Here is a 21,201-nt window from a genome sequence, read left to right as displayed (position 1 = left end):
CCCATGTAATCTGCACATAAGTAGATGCCTTGTCTTTGTTGAAAAATTTCCCACTATCTAGTAGATAGATGCATTGAGAAAAATGGGAATGAGGTTCTTACTATTTGAGAAAGGGCTTATACAAACAGAAAAGAAAAAGTCTGTACTGTGCTGGAATTGGAGGTGTGGATGTACATCTGTGGTTTCTAGAAATAAATATATAGAGAGAGTTGTTGTCTGGATAGTTTTTGTCAACTTGACACAGGTTAGGGTCATCTGGGAAGAAGGAATCTGAATCAAGAAAATGCCTTCCTAGGATTGGCTTGTAGGCAAGTCTGCAGAGCATTTTCTTGACTAATGTAGGAGGGCCTCTGCAACAGCTCCTGCCTCCAGATTTCTGTCCTGTTTGAGTTCCAGTCCCACCTTCCCTCTGGGATGAACTATGATGTGGAACTACAAACGGAAATATACTTTTTCCTCCCTAAGTTACTATTGGTCATGGTGTTTGAGACAGATGGCAACTGTTAAACACAGTAAATCTCAGACTCTCAGTCTCTCTTCCTCCCACCATGTGTGTCTGTCTGTGGGCGTGTGTGTGTGTGTGTGTGTGTGTGTGTGTGTGTGTGTGTGTTTTCCTATCCTAGCCAGAAAATGCTAGAGTCAAAGGTATGTCAGTAATAAGAGCACTGATCTTGGATTCTAAATGCCATAGTCTACCAAAATGAATCAGGGGCTGGGGATTTAGCTCAGTGGTAGAGTGCCTGCCTAGCAAGTGCAAGGCCCTGGGTTTGATCCTCAGTTCCACAAAAAAAAAAAAAAAAAAGTGAGCGCCAGGCGGTGGTGGTGCACACCTGTAGTCCCAGCACTCGGGAGGCAGAGGCAGGTGGATCTCTGTGAGTTCGAGGCCAGCCTGGTCTACAGAGCTAGTCCAGGACAGGCTCCAAAGCTACAGAGAAACCCTGTCTTTTAAAACCCAAAAAAAAAAAAAAAAAAAAAAAAGAATCAGGTGTTTTCAGAGAAATAATCGATTCCAAAGTTAAAAGTACATTTTATGTCCCCTTACTCCCTAAAAGGTAGTATTCCAAAAATGATAGATTCATGACAAGAAGGCACCAGCTAAAATTAACAGCAAATGATGAGGTCTATCACTATATAAGTATAAGACTAAATTGTAGTTAAATACTGCAACACCACAGAGCAAAAATTAAGTATTTTTTTAAATGATGATACACTAAGTTTAAAAAGTAACAATTCAGTCTACTGTTTGTAAGACATTTTCACTTCTCTAACAAAGTTTAAATAAGGGGCTAAGAAGATGGCTCTGTGGATGAAGTACCAGCTACATAAGTGTAAGGACATGAGTTTGGATTCTCACTACCCTCCTAAAAGCTATGCACTGGCCAAAGGCATTGTGTGTGGGGCATGGTACACAGGTGCATCCCCAAACCTTGCTGGTCAACCAATCTAGCCAAAACAGCAAGCTTCCAATTTAATAAAAAGAGTCTGTCTCAAAAACAAGTAGAGAGAAATAGAGGAAGATACTCCAACATCAACCTGATCTGCACATGTGCATTCATAGCTGCATAGATCACGCATACAGAAATACATACACACACACACAAGAGAATGGAGGGGATGAGAGAAGGGGAAGGGAAGGAGGAAAAGAGAGGTGGGGAGGTGGGGGAAGAGGTTGAGAGGACAAGGTTTTGCCTAGGATGCATGATCCTACATTCAGTCCCCAGAACTCCCTTGGAAATAAAAATACAACAAAACCATTAATAATATAGGAAATGGGGCTGGAGAGATGCTCAGTGTTTAAAAGCATTGCTCTTCCTGAGATACTGAATTCAATTCCTAGCACCCATGTGGCAGATGACAGGCCAATCTAACTGTGGTCTCAGGTAATTCTCATAGAATCTGATTCCCTCTTCTGGTGTGCAGATGTATATGCACACAAAACACTCACATAAATAAAACACATAAATAAATAAAAATTAAAAATAAAAAAAAACAGAAACAACTGCCTGCCAGTTCTAGTGATGCAGGCCTGCAATTTCACCTACTCCAGAGCAAGAGACAGGCTGCAACATCAATAATGTCAAGTCTGGCAACTTGGCTGGTGACTATTAGGGAGCAACTTAGTAGGATCCTGTTTCAAAACAAGAGGAATGTAAAAGACATAGCTCCATGGTAAAGTGCTTTCCCAGCATGCACAGGGCTTTGAGTTCATTCCTTAGTACCAATAAAAAAGAAAGGGAGGGAAGGAGAGGGTCAAACCAAAATCAATAACATTGTTAGATTAAAATATGTAAATAAAATGCATTTAATTATATCAAGAAAATTTTAGCCAAAGCAGGCTACCGTGTATCCAAGGGTTTACATACTGGGTAACAGCACCGACAGGTATAAAACAGGGATTATACAGAATATAAGAGGAAGCCAACATATATCTAGCTGCAGTGAACACTCACTCCTCCTCTACTAGTGATTAACAGATAAGCAGTCAGAAAGGATACAAACAGTCACAATATCAAGCTTATCATGTTCAAATCTACCATTCGGTTTCCCCTGTCCCCCCAAATATCTGCTCCTCTTTTTGTCTCCGATTTGGGTAATAACAATGCTATTGTCTCAGATGCGTAGGCCAACAACCTTGAAAGTTATTTCTAGCACCTTTTATTTCTTATATGCAGCCCAGTTGTCAGGAACTCCTATTGACCCTGCCTTCCAAAATTTACTATCAGTAAAAGAAACAAACAAACCAAACCAAAACAAAACAAAACAAAACCCCGTAACTTCTTAGACTAGCAGCTAGTACTAATTGGAATCAATATCAGAATTTTATATGTAAGTGAACTGAAGTTACAAACACTGAATTTCAAGATAAGAGCTAGTAAGGAGGAGAGGCAGATTTACCCCTAGGTCTAGACAGCTCCTTCAGTAACTCCTGGGTAACAGAAAAATCATTATAATTAAGTCTATATTACAGGACGGGCGGTGGTGGTGCACGCCTTTAATCCCAGCACTTGGGAGGCAGAGGCAGGCGGATCTCTGAGTTCGAGGCCAGCCTGGTCTCCAAAGCGAATTCCAGGACAGGCGCAAAGCTACACAGAGAAACCCTGTCTCGAAAAACCAAAAAAAAAAAAAAAAAAGACTATCTTACAAGGAGCTGGAGCAATAACTCAGGCATTAATACCACTCTTGCTCCTGCAGAGGATCAGGACTTGGTACCCAGCACATATATCATGTAACCACCTATAGCTCCACTTCCAGGGGATCCGATACCCTCTTCTGATCTCAAAAGACAACAGTCACATATGTGGTGCACAGACAAACATGCAAGCAAAACTCATAAACATAAAATAAATAAAGCTAAAACAATCTTCATACTTGAAAAAACTATATTTCTAAAAGAATTTATTAAAGTACTATTTAGGGAAACCTATTAAATCATATCAAAATTGTACTCAGGCAAATTCACTGCTTCTTCACCAAATAAAAAGTAAAGAAAAGAATATAGAAAGATGTAAATTTAAAAAGAAATATATAAAATAAATCTAAAGATAGAGGAAAAAAGAATTAGTGAATTAGGAACAAAAAAGGTAGTATAACTTTATATTCTAGCACCAAAAAATGTGTAAAACTTTACTGAGACATGAAAAGTTTCAAAATTATTTTTAAAAAAGGAAAACATCATAATGAATCCAATAAAATCGACCATCTACCTTCAGTAACCATCAACATGTACTTACTGTTTCTTTAAGTATTTCCTTACAGTTTAAGGGATTTGTTTCTTTATTCTGCCACAGATATGTGTGAAGAGCAGAGAACAATTATAGAAATCAATTCTCTCTATCTACTAGGTGGTAGGTTCTAGGGAACTGAACTCAGGTTGTCAGGCTTGTTAGCAAGTGCCTTTACCCATCTGGACCATCTCAACAATTCCAACTATAAAGCAGTAATCTCAGGAGTAGATCCACACTTACTATTACTGAAAATTTAAATAAACACAGAATACCTTACTTTGTATTCATAGTGCCATAGAAACCAAGACAGTAGAAAATAACTTACCCAAACTCTCCTGATCCTTTTCTTCACCCATGTCAGAATTATTGCTTCCAGACATTAAATGATCCTTGAACCTGGAAGGTCCACTTAAAAACAAAATAAACCATAAAATTTGTGCTTTAATAATATAAAATCCTGTGTATCTAAATTTCATGATCATGTCTTAAAACAGTGTAAAATTAAAACACAAATATAATAATAAAAAAAAAGAGAGAGAAAGAGAGAAAGAACTCCGAGATTAAGTAATTAAAAGGTATTTGATTTCCCTTGTCTTCTCTCAGATTATTTGCTTTGTAGGAAGCCTGCTGCCACATGACAAGAAGCGAAGGTTGACTGCCAAAGACAGCAGAGAATTGCAACCTTCAGCCAACAGCCATGAGCCGTGAATGGATCTTTCCAGCTGTAGTCAAGTCATTAAAGAGATACAAAGGGAGAGACACCTCCAAACCCATACAGCTGGCTAAGCCTTGTCCAGATTTCTGACCCCACAGAAAGGATAAAGCAGCACACATTTGCAAGCCAATAGCAAAAATAAAATTATGTTTGGGAGTAACATAGAAATGGATAAGCAGCACAGTGAGCAACTTCTATTTTCACTACACTATATACACACCTTTCTTCCCAAATCAAATTTTTAGGCTCGCCTGAATCCGAATTAGACTCTATTGGCATCTTACTTGTATATTTCTCAGTATGAGACTTTAAATGAACATTTTGTGAAGTCATAATACTGTTTTGACTCTTAGAGCGTCGTATAGGTCTATGAAAAAAAAAGGTTAAAATTATTTTTCAAAAGTTCTTTCTTTTAGAAACAATATACAAATGTTTATACATGCAATGTGTACTTAGTTATAACAAGTAGCAGTTCATCATGTTCAGACCTTAAGGTTTACAACTAGGGCCACAAAGGTATCTGAAGTCTACCAAGACTCCCAGTTTAAAAAAAAAAAGTAAAGAAAGAAACGGTACAAACCTGGCCTGAGAATACTAAGAGTGATACTGAGTGACATTAACAGTCTACCACATACACTACACAACCAGATACCTATCATTCCCAATCTGACAACAAGGAAACAAGTTTAGAGTGGTAATGTACCTAGGTGTCATCTAGCGAATTGCAGAGCCGGATTTAATAACAACTTTGACCAAGTGCTTATTCTCACTCTGAAGACTGAGTAACAGACAAACTAATAAATTCTCAACAGGGGAGGAAACAAAACAACAGCTATATTGTAAATGCAACAGAAATTACCCAGAAATATCCAGACTTTTCGTCTGAGTTGGGTCTACCTCGTTGTTTTCCAATGGCTCACTCTGGGAACCAGAGATTTCATCATGACTAACACTTCCTCTAGAACGCTTAACATTTAAAGACTTCTGTACTCTCGAGTTGCTCTCTGTCTTCTGTCTTTTTGATGGAAAAGGTTTTTTCCCGGGATTCTCAGGTAATTGATTTCTCTTAGCCCGTTTTCTTCTACTGTGACACACCCCTGACAACTCATTTTCTCTTGAAGGACTTCTATTACCAGAACCTGAAAGAGTCGATGACAATCTGAAATTAGCATGTTTGTTCAAGTCATCTGGCTCACTGAAATACCAACATCATTATATTTACATCTAAATACAAATACCAATTTCATAAGCTAAACCTGTTTTCACATAAAAAATTCTTACATTTTTTTTTTACTTGTATTTACAGGACATGTACTAGATTTTTTAAATCCACCACAAACTTCCTTAACAATTTTTTCTCTGGCTCTGCCCTGACCATCTGTAATGGTACATGTTGTCAACCTAACAGAATCTAAATCTCCTAGGAGATGGACCTATGCGTATGCCTATAAGGAGGCCATGTGGATTGTATTAACTAAGGTGAGAAAACCCACCCACACCCATGAGAGTAGCACCATTCCTTGCCTACCATCTTGAATCCGAGATGATCCAGGTGGAGAAAGGTGCTTCCAGGATGTGGATGCAATACAAACAGCTAGCCTCCTGATGCCACCATATCTGACCCCTCTGGAACTGTGAGCCAAATAAATCCTTCCTCCCTTAAGCTGCTTTTATCAGAGTATTATCCCACTAACAGAAAAGTGGCTAAGACATCATCCTTAAGATCTGAGTGTTTCCCATGAATTATGAACCAAAAGCTGTGGAGCCCCCAGCTGGATCAGGCCCTCTGGATAAGTGAGACAGTTGAATGGCTTGGACTGTTTGGGAGGCATCCAGGCAGTGGGACCCGGACCTGTCCTTAGTGCATGACCTGGCTGTTTGGAACCTTGGGCTTACACAGGGACACATGCTCAGCCTGGAAGGAGGGGACTGGACCTGGCTGTACTGAATCCACCAGGTTTAAATGAATCCCCAGGGGAGTCTTGGCCCTGGAGGAGATGGGAATGAAGGGGAGGGACTGGGGGGAAGGTGGGTGGGGGGGTAGGAGCGGGGAGGATAGGGGAACCCATGGCTGATATGTAAACTTAAAACACAAATATAATTAAAAAAAAAAATCAGTAAAAAAGATCTGAGTGTTTCCTATAATTCCAAGTTTCTCAGTTTATCATCTTTCTTTGTAGCTACCTAGCCAGCCATAGCATCTTGCATTAAAATTGCACTCAATTCTATCTAGCATTCTCTGCAATCTCTTTCTTACCTTTACCCTTCTTCTGATTTTTAAACATCTATCATTACATAAATTATTTTATCTATACTGTCTTCCCTCGTAGAATGTAACCTTCTTAAGGTCAAGGACTTCTGACTTTGACTATGCTTATCCATAGACCATGCCTCCACACAGAACACTGAATAAATTCATACTTTATAACTGACAATATTTCTGCTGGTGAACCAGTTTATCTTTGTCTTTATAAAATTTTTCAGCCGGGCGGTGGTGGCGCACGCCTTTAATCCTAGCACTCGGGAGGCAGAGCCAGGTGGATCTCTATGAGTTCGAGGCTAGCCTGGACTACCAAGTGAGTTCCAGGAAAGGCACAAAGCTACACAGAGAAACCCTGTCTTGAAAAACAAAAACAAAAACAAAAATTTTTTTCTCTATAATGGGAATAAGTCACACATAATAACCCTGTAGAGAATGACTGGAGGGGACTTTCAATTAAGATGGTTTAAATTAAAATACTTACCTTTCTCTGGTTTTACCAGCCACCAATCAGATGGATGGTGAGAAATTCTACAACTTCTCCTGACACTCAGTGACACTCCGTCAGGCACAAATTTGTCCTTAGACCCACCAGAAAAACTTTTCTCTCTGGATTTTTCCTTATCTTTTTGGGTGCTATTCTTTTTCTCCTTGTTTTCTAATGTAAAGAAAAACCACAAAAACTATTCAAAATATCAGTTTTCAAAAGTTCACAACAGATTTTAAATAAATAAAATTCAATTACAGAAACATGTTTATCTCATGGACTACTTTCACATCAGTTTCTTTAAAAAGCCATGTGTTTTCAATCTCTGGCTTTCTGTCAATTAAATGTAAACACTTCACACTGCCTGTCATAAACTAAAAGAGAAATTGGTGTGTAGGTGCATGCAGGTACATGCATACAGGTACACATGTATGGAAACCAGAGGACAACCTTAAATGTCATCTCTTCTCTTTATTTATTTATTTTGTTTTATTTTGTTTTATTGAGAGGGCTACTGCCTAGAAGTCACCAGTTAGGCTATGCTGACTGGCTATCAAGCCCCAAGGATCTGCCTATCTTTGCCTCCTTTGTACTGGTATTACAAATGTGGGAAACCACAACAGCTATATTTTTCTAACTTGGGTTCTGGGGTTCAAAATCAGGTCATTTTGCTTAAAAGACAAGCACTGAGCTATCTCCCTAGTGTATCTTTTGAAAAACAAAACACTGTTTCTTTGTACTTACCACTTCATAAAAATAAAACAGGTAATTACTGTCTTTCATTTTAATTTTTTTGAAATCTAATTTTGGAAGAAGAAATTAAGTATGACTAAATTATAAACCTTGAAATGAGATTACTTTGGATTAGCCCCACTACCTCAATCATGTATTCTTAAAACTTGTGGTCAAACAGAATTTGGGATGATAGCAGGAGAAGTAAGAAATCAGCCACAGAAGAAACCAAGCACTGTTAGCTTTGATGATGGAAAAGGACCATCTAGATGATTACCTAAACACAATGGAAAAAATAAGGAGCAGACCTCTTACAGACACACCAGAAATAGAGCTAAACAAAGATCTGTTTCCATCTTGTGAAACTTCAGACCTAAGAATTATATAAGATAGAAAAAAAAATTTAGTTGTTAAGTTTAAGCTACTAAATTTGCAACAAAAATGGAAAATCACAATCAGTATAGCAACACATCAGAACATTATATTGGGTAGGAACTTATTTTCTGTTCTTCTATTTTCATCCTATATACATGTGTATCTGTCAATCTACATACACACACAACACACACACACAAAATTAGCAGGGGAAAACATTTCATTAACTTGTTTATAGTCTTTCATTTCTCCATGGGTGTTTCTGCCTTAGGATCTATTTAAATAAATTTAAAAAAACAAAAAACAAAACTGACTGTGCACTGCACTAAACCTAGAGAGATTCTCAAAAAGAACCCCCCCCCCAAAAGACTTGTGAATCTGCAGACAGCTTTTCTTTGCCTATCTCCCAAAGCTAAGGAGGAATATAACAACTATAAAATACTCATACTCTGAATTAACATAAACACTTACCAACAGGCGGCATCTGTTTCTTGGGAACAGGCTCATCTCTTGCCTCTTCACAGTCTTCCATATTTTCTTTTGAATTTACTTGTAACTTGCCTTGGCCAATGTTTGGTGCGTTCCTCTTCCCCTTTTTAGCCTGTTGAGCATCCAGCTGCTCTTCAACCACTGCAGGCTTTGATGTTCTTCTCTGCTGCTGTCTTACAGTCCTTCTGCTTCCAGATGGTTTTTTGGCATTCTCAGAAGGCATTTTATTTTCTGTAGATCGACAGTCATTTTCCAATTCATCTGTACAACTAATCCCCAGGAGATTTTCAACAGAAGGCTGAGATTTCTGTATTGGGGGAGCTTTATGAGACTGTGAGCCACTTATCAAAGACTTAGCTGACACACTATGAGGGTTTTCTCTTGAGTTCTTATCTTTAGGAGTTACAATGTTTTTAGGAGATGGCGAGTGGTGTCTCAGATGTCTGCCTTTTCTTGGTATTGTCACCCAAGGTTGATTTGTAAAACTTCTATCTGACTCATCAATAATAAATTCATCTTCTAATAATTTCATGTCATTTGGAGGACATGAAAGAGGTCGAACTGCTGTTGTATGCCTAACAATGGAACTGAAACAAAACATTATTTTAACAGTTAAAGTAACTCAAGTTTCATCTTTATTACTGAATATTCTTTACAGGAAATAAAATCACATGTCTCCTCAATCTTCTCTTAATCTTCTTCTCCATTTTATAATACTAAGATCACAGAAATTTAAAGTTGAGCATCCACTTTGATGCCCCTTAATCAATACACATGCTAAAACCTTGAAATTTACAACTGTATAATTATAATCCACATGTATTTACTTACAAAAAAAAGAGCGCATACCTTATCCATGTTTGATTAAAATATTTGTACAGATATCTGCATTTCTTTATATCTAAAACATTGACAATATTAAATATAATAAGCCATATCTAATATTTTCAAGGAAAAATAATAACTGATCTTGAATGCCTTCTTATCCTTTTTATATATGACAGATGTAAGTGAAAGAAATGTAATCATCATTCATATAAATGAACTATAATACAAAATTTCAGCTTAAGTTCTAATATTCATGCTTATTCTCTCAGATATTTCTATACAATAATAGTGGTTCAGAATGAAGTTGACTAGGGTACCACAGGCACAAGAAATCTAGTGCTACAAAAACAGGGAAAAATGACTCTTATTATAAAGCAGACAATGCCAGACAATGTGTTGTCATGAGGACAAATAAGTGTTCTCCTATTATAGCCCTCTTTCCCCACATAACGAACCCTGAATTTATTTTACTAAAGAAGCATTATCATACTTGCATATACTCAGTTATAAAAGAATTATAAATTTACTAAAATATTCATAAAAGAACACATTTGTACATCTTAGGCAATTCACACATTTAGTAATTTCCCTGGTTGTGTTTTTTGTTTGTTTGTTTGTTTGTTTATTTTACAGGTTTTGTTGTTTGGTTTGGTTTTTGTCAACTTGAACAAGCTACTGTTCTCTAATAGGAAACACAATAGAAAAATGTCTCCATGAGATTGGCAAGCCAATGGAGCATTCCCTTAATAAGTGACTGATGTGGGAGGGCCCAGCCCCTGTGAGCAGTACCACCCCTAGGCAGGTGGTTCTAGATGGTCTAAGAAGCAGGCTAAGCGAGCCATCAGGCAGCAAGCTAGTTAGCAGCACTATTCCATGGCCAATCTTATTTACCCAGCTGTGACTACTGGTCTCTTAACAGACTCACTGGTACAATCATGGCACGAATATCAGAAGTAAGCAACCACTTTCTGACTGGATTTAGCTCCCACTATACAAGATGAAACCCATACCAGGCAGCACTGTTGTGGTCAAGAACCTGTAGCTACATGGGTCATAGGCCCTAGGGGACAACCTGCTACTATTAGTCTCTAAATGGACACAGTATTAAACTAAGTGCTACTGGCTTTTTGTTATGCCCATACATAAATGCATCGCTCAACCCTCACAGAGGAGCCACTATTTATAGTAGAAAAAAAGAGACCTACAGAAAATTAGAGAGCGTAGATTGTCCTAAATGGGACATCTATATCACACTCCCTTCTCTCAAGGGATCAAATGATCAAGGACGATCTGGGGGAGAGAAGTGAGAAGAATGTAAGAGCCAAAGGTCGCAGGTGACTACAAAGGAACAGCATCTTCCAGACACAATGGGGCAGCTGGACACAGGAACTCACAGTGGTTGTGACAGTACACAGAAGACCTGTGCAAACTCATGCCAGCCAAGGTGGGCACAAAGTCCCACCCTATCCAAGGATACTGGCAACTGAGATTGGCAGAGATACTTGGCTTTCTTCAGGAATGTAGCCCTAGTAAGTAAACCACGCTCCAGTGGGAAGGTCACACATTCCAGAAAATATGTGCAGCACAAAATGGACGGAACATGTTAAAAAAGAAAAGGCCACAAAGCTGTGCAGGTAGAAAAGGGAGGAGCCCAGATCTGGGAAGAGTTTGGGGAGCTGTATAAATGGGGAGGAGAATGAATGATCAAAACACATTGTACAAAATTCTAATGAAAATTTTATAAGTCAATAAGAAAAGAAAATAAGATTTCTATAATAAATAACAAAGAACACCCAGATATGGTTCAGAGAATGAATCAGAAGCAATGTCCAAAAGGACAGTTTTGTAATAACTTTACCTAGATTCACTTTTCCTCTTGACAGTTTCTAAATACAATGCTGAAAAACTCTTCTTAGATCGTGGTTGGATTTCATAGCTCAGATCTTGTCCTCTTCTCTGAGACGTTTTTGATGCTGTCCCTTCTTGTACTTCTGATGTGCTATCTTCTTCTAATACACTGTTTTCTATTTCTGCTTTGTTCAAAATACTTTTATCTTCAAAGTTTAACCTGAAAGGTTGAAAAGGTAAGCAAATTCTCCATAAGGTAAATTACACTTACTACAAAGGTCTCCAGACAACAAAGTATCTTAAATAATCTATTCTTTGTATCCTAAAAGCAAAAAGAAAAGCTCCAAGAAATGGAACTGGGTTTATAACTCATCCATACTCTGTTGTTCTAGAAAGAACCTAATACTCAACCTTGCAATCACAAATAATATGCAGGAAATATAAATTGTTTCTTTCAAGAAGTTAAAGATAACTGGGTGGAAAGAATGTAAGCATTGTACAATGGTATATAAAAATGTCAGTGAAAATTATTATTTTGTAAGATAACTAAAAAATGTTAAGTAAACAAGACATTACAGAAAACTTACTGTCACAAAGAAAACTTTGTCTCATTTATTGTGTATTTGCATGTATGATGTATAAGGATGCACATGCCACACAAGCACATGGATGTTGACTTTGCATGATGTATAAGGATGCACATGCCACAGCACGCACATGGATGTTGAGAATAACTTTGTGGAATCAGATTTCTCTTTCCATCTTTATTTGGTTTCCAGAGATTGAACTCTAGTTACCAGACTTGCACACCAGGTGGCTTAATTTGCTAAGCCATCTCAGCAGCACCACAAAGAAAATATTTTTCCACAGACTCTAGAAACATCAACCTCCCAATTTCTCTGAAGTATACTTTAATGCCTTTCTTATGACTAATTAAAAACTAAAGCTAAGCAAAAAGCGTTTTCCTTCTCATGTTACCCCTCAACCCCTTTCTTCAAACCTACATAAGAGGCTAAGTTAGCATTTGCAAAATAAGGATAAAAATTAAGAATTAGTACTCAAACAAAAATTACCTTTTCCTGGTTTTAAGAGAAATGTCTGTATTTGAAGACTGTGTATCTCCTGAATTTCTTAAGACGGAAGCCATTCTCTTTTGGCCAAGAGATGAAATAACATTCTGCAATTCAAACGTTTTTGCACCCAAAAGAACCACAGGGGAGCCACCAGATAAGACAAAGTCATCATTGGTGGCACTGTGGTGAACATTTGTTTTTTTACTTGACAGGTTGTTTGAGTCCACTGTACTTTTAGAAACATCAGTAGCCAGAATTTTCTGATGAACTTCATTAGCTTGAACTAAAAGAAAGTCATATGATGACAGTTCTCAGTAGTTAAAAACAATATTTAAATCAAATGTACTTTAAAAAATTAACCATAATTAGAATAAAAAGCTTTCAGAATACATATATTTCATTCAGTTTAGAATCAAAGGCCTATAATTAAAATACCTAAGTATTTTAAGAGTTCTGATACCAAATTAATGAACTGAAGCATATACATGTCTACACCATCTGATGTTATAAAAACACAGAAATCCTCAAACACAGAAACTCTAAAATGTATGCTCAAAATCTTGAGATGTACAGTTTGTACACAGCTAAGATATGCAGAACAGAGCAATGAAATTCTGCTATGCATAGGCTAAGAGCAAGTAAGCTAATGTGGCTAGATGAACATACATCCAAATGTAATAGACATACATATAACATGTGCATACATGTATCTATATACATATACAGAGAATATATATACATACTTACATAAAATCACCTTCAGTCTTCAAATGTCAAAGAAAAATGAGTAGACAGTATTCATACTAACTTATTGCTCTTAAATGCACAGATTTAAAAAATTAAATACAACAAAAAAAAAGGCTTGTGGTTCAGTGGTAAGATGTCATTTCTCTGCTGCTACCTTTTTTTTTTTTTTTTTTTGGTTTTTTCAAGACAAGTTTTCTCTGTGTAGCTTTGCGCCTTTCTTGGAACTCGCTTTGGAGACCATGTTGGCCTCGAACTCACAATGATCCACCTGCATCTGCCTCCCACCTGGGATTAAAGGAGTGCGCCACCACTGCCTGGCTACTTCTACCTCTTAGTGAAACTAAATTCCTTAGAAATCACCCATCAACCAATAAAAACAGGGCTCTGAGCCCTGAGAGGAACTAGGGTATTGATGTAGAAAACTGGAGACTAAGGAACAACTCACAATGTGGTCTTTGGGTTTCCTGGTCACTTCCCATTTGTCCCTGGACTAGGCACCTGAGATGTCTGCAACCCAGAACTGACACTAAGCAAAGGAAAAGGTAAGAACCCACATTCTCTCAATAAGGTAAGAGCACAGAGACTAGAGGGAAACTCCAACCCTTGCTCTAGAACATGGGCCATGGGGGCTCTCTTCTGCCTGTAGTGGCAGAGCAGCAAAGCGCCAGGTTGTACTATGGGGCAGGGTAAGTATTATGGAGGAAAAGTCCTTATCAGATAATTCGTATGTACACTTTCTACTACACCTTAGTTATCTGTTCACACAGTTTATGGTGCCCTTCAAGCTTTAGCATTGTTGAAAAAGACAGAAATAAAAATTGTCAAAAATGATAACATTGGGGTTGGGGATTTAGTTCAGTGGTAGAGCACTTGCCTAGCAAGTGCAAGGCCTTGGGTTCGATCCTCAGCTCAACAACAACAACAAAAAATTATAACATCAAGCCCATTCTAGTTAGAATTTTAACAAAGTTATCAGGAACCGAATAAAACTGAAAGTTCAGAGAAACATTTTGTGAATGGTAGGTGAACAAATGAAAACAGTTGGTTTTGAATCATACATACTCTAAACCTGGAATGGAACACTATATTGACATAGTAAAAAACAAATGAGGTCCAAGTTCAAGAGTGTTAAATTAAATTGAAATTCAATACAAAAAAGTAATAAATTCAGAAGAGCATAGATTAATTAATGAATGTATCTGTCAAAACAAACAAAATATTAGTTCACTTTACATAAAATCCATCTCTGACAGACTGATGCCCCACGAAAGATAATAAAATTAATATCTTATTATGGATATGTAATACTAGGGGGGAAAGGACTGTTGTTTAATGTGTCACACATTCTACAATTAAAATAAAGAGTGTTAAGTTACATAGTTAAAAATATAATTTCAGCCGGGCGGTGGTGGCGCACGCCTTTAATCCCAGCAATCGGGAGGCAGAGCCAGGGGGATCTCTGTAAGTTTGAGGCCATCCTGGGCTACCAAATGAGTTCCAGGAAAAAGGTGCAAAGCTACACAGAGAACCTGTCTCAAAAAACAAACAAACAAACAAAACACACAAAGAAAATATAATTTTAGTTATCATTGTGGTACAATGGAAGAAGAGGGCAGACTGATCACTGAGTTAGAAGCCAGCCTGATAGCCACAGTGAGTTTCCGAGCTACATAGTAAGATCCTGTCTCAAAAAACAAACAAAAATAATAATAATAATTATTATTATTATTATTTATTATTTCAGGTCTGGCCTGATGGTTCAGTGAATAGAGCTGCTTACCAAACAAGCCTGACAACTGAGTTCAATCACAGGAACCTGTGTGAATGTAAAAGGAGAGAACTATCTCCAAAGTAATCCTCTGCCCTCCACACGCATGCCATGGCATGTGAATTAGAGTGCATATATGCCATGGCATGCCAATCAGAGTAAACATATGCCATGGCATGCCAATCAGAGTAAACATATGCCATGGCATGCCAATCAGAGTGCACATATGCCATGGCATGCCAATCAGAGTACACATATGCCATGGCATGCCAATCAGAGAGCACATATGCCATGGTATGCCAATCAGAGCACATACATGCACATGCAAATAGTAAAAAATGTTAAATATACATATATTTATATTTTTAAGCCCACAGTCTAGGGATCAGTCAGAAGCATATATGACACACAGGGCAACCGTGTCACACCCAAGCTTATTTCTTTTAAATTTGTGTGCACCAATGGAGGTGTGGAAGAGTTCCTGAAACAAAATGATGGAAACAGTGATTAGATTTTTCTTTTCAATCTTTGAGTCTATGAGCTCAAACAGAATAGTAGTCTTCTAATTTGGAACAAAGATAAAGAAAATGTAAAAATAAAAAACCAAAAAACCCAGCAGCACCTATCACAGAATAAAGGAAAAAGCAAAAGAAAAAGGGTGAAGAAAATCAACTTGACCACAACCAACTGGACCTTGTCCGACCCTGATCTTGTCACGTGAGCACAGTCAACTGGACCTAGTCTGACCCTGATCTTGTCACCTGACCACAGTCAACTGGACCTAGTCCGACCGTGATCTTGTCACCTGACCACAGTCAATTGGACCTAGTCTGACCCTGATCTTGTCACGTGAGCACAGTCAACTGCACCTAGTCCGACCCTGATCTTGTCACGTGAGCACAGTCAACTGGACCTAGTCCGACCCTGATCTTGTCACCTGACCACAGTCAACTGGACCTAGTCCAACCCTGATCTTGTCACCTGACCACAACCAACTGGACCTAGTCCGACCCTGATCTTGTCACGTGAGCACAGTCAACTGGACCTTATCCGACCCTGATCTTGTCACGTGAGCACAGTCAACTGGACCTAGTCCGACCCTGATCTTGTCATGTGAGCACAGTCAACTGCACCTAGTCCGACCCTGATCTTGTCACCTGACCACAGTCAACTGGACCTTGTCCAACCCTGATCTTGTCACCTGACACAAGGTGTCACCACCTTTGTCATGTCAGCTTTTTAATTGTCATGAGTATGCTACCAACCTGATCCATGAGCAGCTTCACTCAGTTCTGCAGCAACTTGCAGAACAGCTTCTCTGCTCCTTGAAGAAACCGGAACTGATTTTGAACGTGATGCCTGGTTCTGAGCACAAAGAAATACATTGATCTACTTTTATTATATTGTCAATTCTGATTAGATGCATGCACTTAAAATGGAGGGAGGGGTAAACAACAAAGCAGCTGGTCCTGTATACTAAAGAACTACTGAACAGAGAGGGCATATGCAAACTATGGAACATTATATATCTCTAACAGTTCAAACATCAGAGTTAAAACAAACCACAAATGATTATATTAACAACAACAGCAACAACAACAACAAAAAAGTTCATGAAATACATAGTGATATCATTAAGATTAAAGTGCAAAAAAGATAAAAGGAAGTATGAAACAATACAATATTTAGAAATTCACTTTATGTAATAAAGTGTTAACACAGCATACTTAATCATGTAAATCTTAATTAATCTTAATGGGCTAGCCATTGCCATGGGATAATGCTTTTGTACACTGGTTTAATAAAACACTGATGGGCCAGTAGCCAGGCAGGAAGTATAGGCAGGATAAGCAGACAAGGAGAATTCTGGGAAGAGGAAGGCTGAATCAGGAGTCCCCAGCCAGACACAGATGAAGCAAGATATGAAGGCAGAATTGAGAAAAGGTACCAAGCCACGTGGCTAAACATAAATAAGAATTATGGGTTAATTTATGTGTAAGAACTAGTCAGTAATAAGCCTGAGTTTAATGGTCATACAGTTATAAATAATATAAGCCTCTGTGTGCTTACTTGGGTCTGAGCGGCTGCAGGACTGTCAGGTGAGAGAGATTTGTCCTGACTGTGGGCCACAGAAAAACTTCAGCTACTAGCCATTGCCAGGAATCTACAGATTGAGTTTTACAATGCTTCTTCTTTAACAAGTGGCAAGGTTGAACCTTTTGTGGTATGTGCCTTAACTATTTTACAAAATATGATTATGATGAACACTTGTTTTGTTTCCTTCTGGGATTATATTTGATAGACAAAGAATGTCCAGGGGACCAGAACCCAATAAAAATGGATTTGATGTCAAAAAGCTTTCCCAGAGAGAAATAACATATGCACGATTGCCTTTCACTGATAGTATACTAAGTGATGGCTATCTAAGTGTGTATGCATTATTACTCTTCAGATCTAACATTCATGATTCCTAGGATAATACAGGAGCCTGCACATGGATGTCTAGACTTGATGTCCTCTCCCTTTATCAACCTGGCTACCTGCCCTACCTGTATATCAGTAATAAAACTCAATTTTCAGTTTAAAAGAACAAATTACATTTCTTTCTTTTTTTTTTAGGTTTATTTTATTGGGCTGGAGAGATGGCTCAGCAGTTAAAAGCACGTACTACTTTCCAGAGACCCAACTTGGAGTCTCAGCATCTACATCAAGTGGCTCACAACCGTCTGTAACTCTAGCTCCAAGAGGAACCAGCACCTCTGGCCTCTTCAGGTATCTGTACTCACATACATACATATACACAATTAAAAATAACAAATTTTTTAAAGATTTTATCTTATTTACATGTATGTCTGTGTGACTGTGTATGCTACATGCATGCTGAGAGTACGGAAGTCAGAGAGACTCCCTGGAGCTTGAGGTAAGCAGCTGTGAGGCAACAACAGCAGTGCTGGGATTGAATTTAGATCCCTGGGGACAGCAGGTGCTCTTAAACCACTGAGCCATTGTCAAATCCCCCAAATCGCATTTCCTATGAGAAGGCCACACTAACTTTGCAGCTTATAAAGTCCTAATCTGGGTAAAAAACTTAACACATACAAAATCTCTACTGTTTTGAAACCCCTTTTACAGGAGAAAAAATACACATACATATATATGAATAAAAAACACAGAAGTAATTATAAAAGGAGAAAAATAAGGAGACTAATAGCAAGTGTAAAAAAGAATCAAAAAAACTAAATGTCCTTTTGCCAAAAGACCAAAACTGGTAGTCCTGCCACACTAATGAAGGAAAATGCCAAAGAAAAATACCAATGTCAAGAATGTAAAAGGACATCATTATGGATTCTAAAAACATCAAAAAAAGTTTTAGAAAGTTATTACCAATTTTATGTTAATAATTTGAAAATGACAAAAAAAAGAACACCTCTATTGTCTACTTATAATAGAATCTTAGTCCTTCATATTGTATACCGTGATCTAGATCATGATTATAAAAATCCATCAAATACGCATTTAAATCAGGCAAGCTAGTATACAACTATAATCACAATACTTAGGAGATAGAGAAGGATCAGAAGTTCAAGGCCATCCTTGTCTACACAGCAAGTTCAAAGTCAGACTAAGTTACATGAGACCTTGTCTCAGAAATTTTTTTAAAGCCAGCACAATGGTATACATCTGTGATCCCAGTACTCAGGAAACTGTGAAAGAGGCCCATGATTTCAATCTCAAAAGAGACAGGGTAAGTTAATAATTACATAAATACATATATACACATATACCAAGGCCAGAAAAAAAAAAAAAAAAAACAACTGAGCCAAACAGAAGCTAGATTAATGCCTGTACCTACCAGCTAGAAAGGAAAACCTTCCTAAGTCAAAAGACACATAAGAACCTTTTTCTCTCTCAGAAATGAAGAAAACTGGCTACAGATTATATACTGCTAAGCCTGTCTACCTTATCTCTGAGCTCTAAAACTATAATTTGTTTACATTTTATACTTAACTACCTATCACAATAGGGTGTTCCTGGACTGCTATAACATACTTTATTCTACCTAGAAAAGGAACCCCATAAGTTAAGACCTATAAAAACATTTTAAGGGGAAAGATAGAAGAACAATATTCATGAATATGGATGCAAACATTTCAAATATTAAACTAAATTTAGCAAAAAAAGTCAATTTGTTATACACATGTATAAAACTGTCAAAGTACAGACTTACCTCTTAAGAATTTAATAATCAAGTCAAGTTGCCAAGAAATTTAAAGTTGATTTTAGCTTTCAAAGATCAATGTAATTTCTCATATTATAAAAGGTCTCTCAATTTCTGGAAGATATGTTGTGTACTTTCCTTAAAAGGCAATCTATACAGGCACAGCAATCAGGATCATGAACTCAAGGCCAGCCTAGGTAGTACAGCTAAGTTCCAGGTCGGCTTGTGGTAGAACACTATCAGTTTTTACTTCTGTGATCTTTCCAAATAACATCTCTTTGGTTATTAGCTTCAAAAACTTTACCTCTAGGAGTGTGGCTCAGTGATCCAGCCTTGTGTTTGGCATGTGCAAGGCCCTGGGTTCAAATATGTCACTTGAAAAAAAAAAAAATCTAACTAAAATTGCACTACTTTTGGATAATAAATCAACCTACTCTTTTAGGGCACATAATCAACCAAAAGCAGTTTTTGTGGACAGCAACCAGTTCCATCAGTCTTTAGAAAACAACCACACTTGTCAGTCTAATCAAAAACTTTAAAGCTACCCACTTCCCTAAAACTCTTAAGTATTAGTTTAGAACCAAAAGGATTGCTATAATTTTGTATTTTTCCCAATTTCAAATACTAGAAATATCAAAACAAAATTTTATAATATCTCCAAATTTTATGAAATGCAATGGAAGCATAGGATTCTCTTTACAGAATAAGACACTAAAATGTACATAAGAACACTGTTTAAACATCATTCATTAAAGTACCAAGCCCAAATCAGTTCTATTAGACTTACCTCTTTGCCCGCTGATTGGTTATGATTATGTTCCACATTAGGCGTGGAACAACGCAAAGACTCTGTAGAATCTGTAATAAAAACCATTGACAAGACTTAAAAAGAATTTAAAAAAAAGCTGGGAAAGGTGAAATACAACTTTTAAATCTCAGCACTCAGGCGGAAGAGGCAGGCAGATCTCTGTGAATTCAAGACTAGCCTGATCTATATACTGAAACCCTGTCTCAAAAGAAAAATTCTAATTGAACAATTAAAGTAGCTCTACATCAGTGGCTCTCAACCTGTGGGTCGTGACCCCTTGGGGGTCAAATGACCCTTTCATAGAGGTTGCCTAAGACCGTTGGAAAACACAGATATTTACATCATGATTCATAACAGTAGGAAAATTAGTTATGAAGTAGCAATTGGCGCTCATGTGGGGCAAATTCCAAAGGCCTGGGCAGCTACCACCCTCAGGCCCCTGTAACTGTAATTCCTGCTTGGTAATTGTTTTGTTATATGTAATTTTACTATGTAAAAGTTAAAACCTTCCGTTTTGAAAAAAAAAAAAGAAAAGGAGAAGTGCTGTGGATATCACTCTGTATAAATAAAGTCCTGATTGGCCAGTAGCCAGACAGGAAGGATAGGGTAGGCTGGACAAGGAGGAGGAGAAGACTGGGAAGTGAAGGCTGGGGCAGGGAGACACTGCCAGCAGCTGCCATGACAAGATGTAAGGTACTGGTGAGCCACGAGCCACGTGGCAAAGTATAGATTAATAGAAATGGACTAAATCTAAGAGTAAGAGCTAGACAATGATAGGCCTGAGCTAATGGCCAAACAGTTTAAATAATATAAATGTCTATGTTTATTTTATAAATGGGTTGCTGGACTAACAGGGCTTGGCGGGGGCTGGAGAGAAGCTCTCCAACCACAAGCAATGAAAACAATTTTATGACTGGGGTCATAACATGAGGAACTGTATTAAAGTGTCACAGTCTTAGGAAGAATGAGAACCACTACTCTATATGACCTGTGAAGAACTGTCAGTTGACTCTTCAAAATACAATTAGCCTAAAGAAATAGAGATGTCAATGTAATATTCAAATGTTCCTACAAACATCAAAAACAAAAACAAACAAAATTCCTAAAAAAATAAAAAAATTCAGTTC

At 37.6% G+C, this 21,201-nt stretch overlaps 1 protein-coding gene across 2 annotated transcripts in view; it reads right to left on the bottom strand.

Annotated features, from left to right (window-relative positions):
• The window catches only part of Cenpc (centromere protein C), a 46,159-nt gene that overhangs the window by 14,785 nt on the left and 10,173 nt on the right, over positions 1-21,201 (bottom strand). Inside the window, exons 4-12 of one of the 2 annotated variants that reach the window (XM_036200907.1) lie at positions 20,054-20,124; positions 16,313-16,412; positions 12,533-12,815; positions 11,470-11,679; positions 8,766-9,370; positions 7,185-7,358; positions 5,300-5,579; positions 4,661-4,807; positions 4,051-4,133 (exon numbers count right to left, since the gene is read on the bottom strand). In XM_036200907.1, coding sequence (XP_036056800.1) covers positions 4,051-4,133; positions 4,661-4,807; positions 5,300-5,579; positions 7,185-7,358; positions 8,766-9,370; positions 11,470-11,679; positions 12,533-12,815; positions 16,313-16,412; positions 20,054-20,124 — 1,953 coding nt within the window. Of the gene's footprint in view, positions 1-4,050; positions 4,134-4,660; positions 4,808-5,299; positions 5,580-7,184; positions 7,359-8,765; positions 9,371-10,816; positions 10,899-11,469; positions 11,680-12,532; positions 12,816-16,312; positions 16,413-20,053; positions 20,125-21,201 lie in introns of those variants that run through there. The other variant, XM_036200908.1, reaches the window with a different exon arrangement.

This window comes from Onychomys torridus, chromosome 10, assembly GCF_903995425.1.
Source record: "Onychomys torridus chromosome 10, mOncTor1.1, whole genome shotgun sequence".
Lineage (NCBI taxonomy): Eukaryota > Metazoa > Chordata > Mammalia > Rodentia > Cricetidae > Onychomys > Onychomys torridus.
Note: the sequence above shows the minus strand (reverse complement) of the source record. Positions and strands in the feature narration are given on the sequence as shown.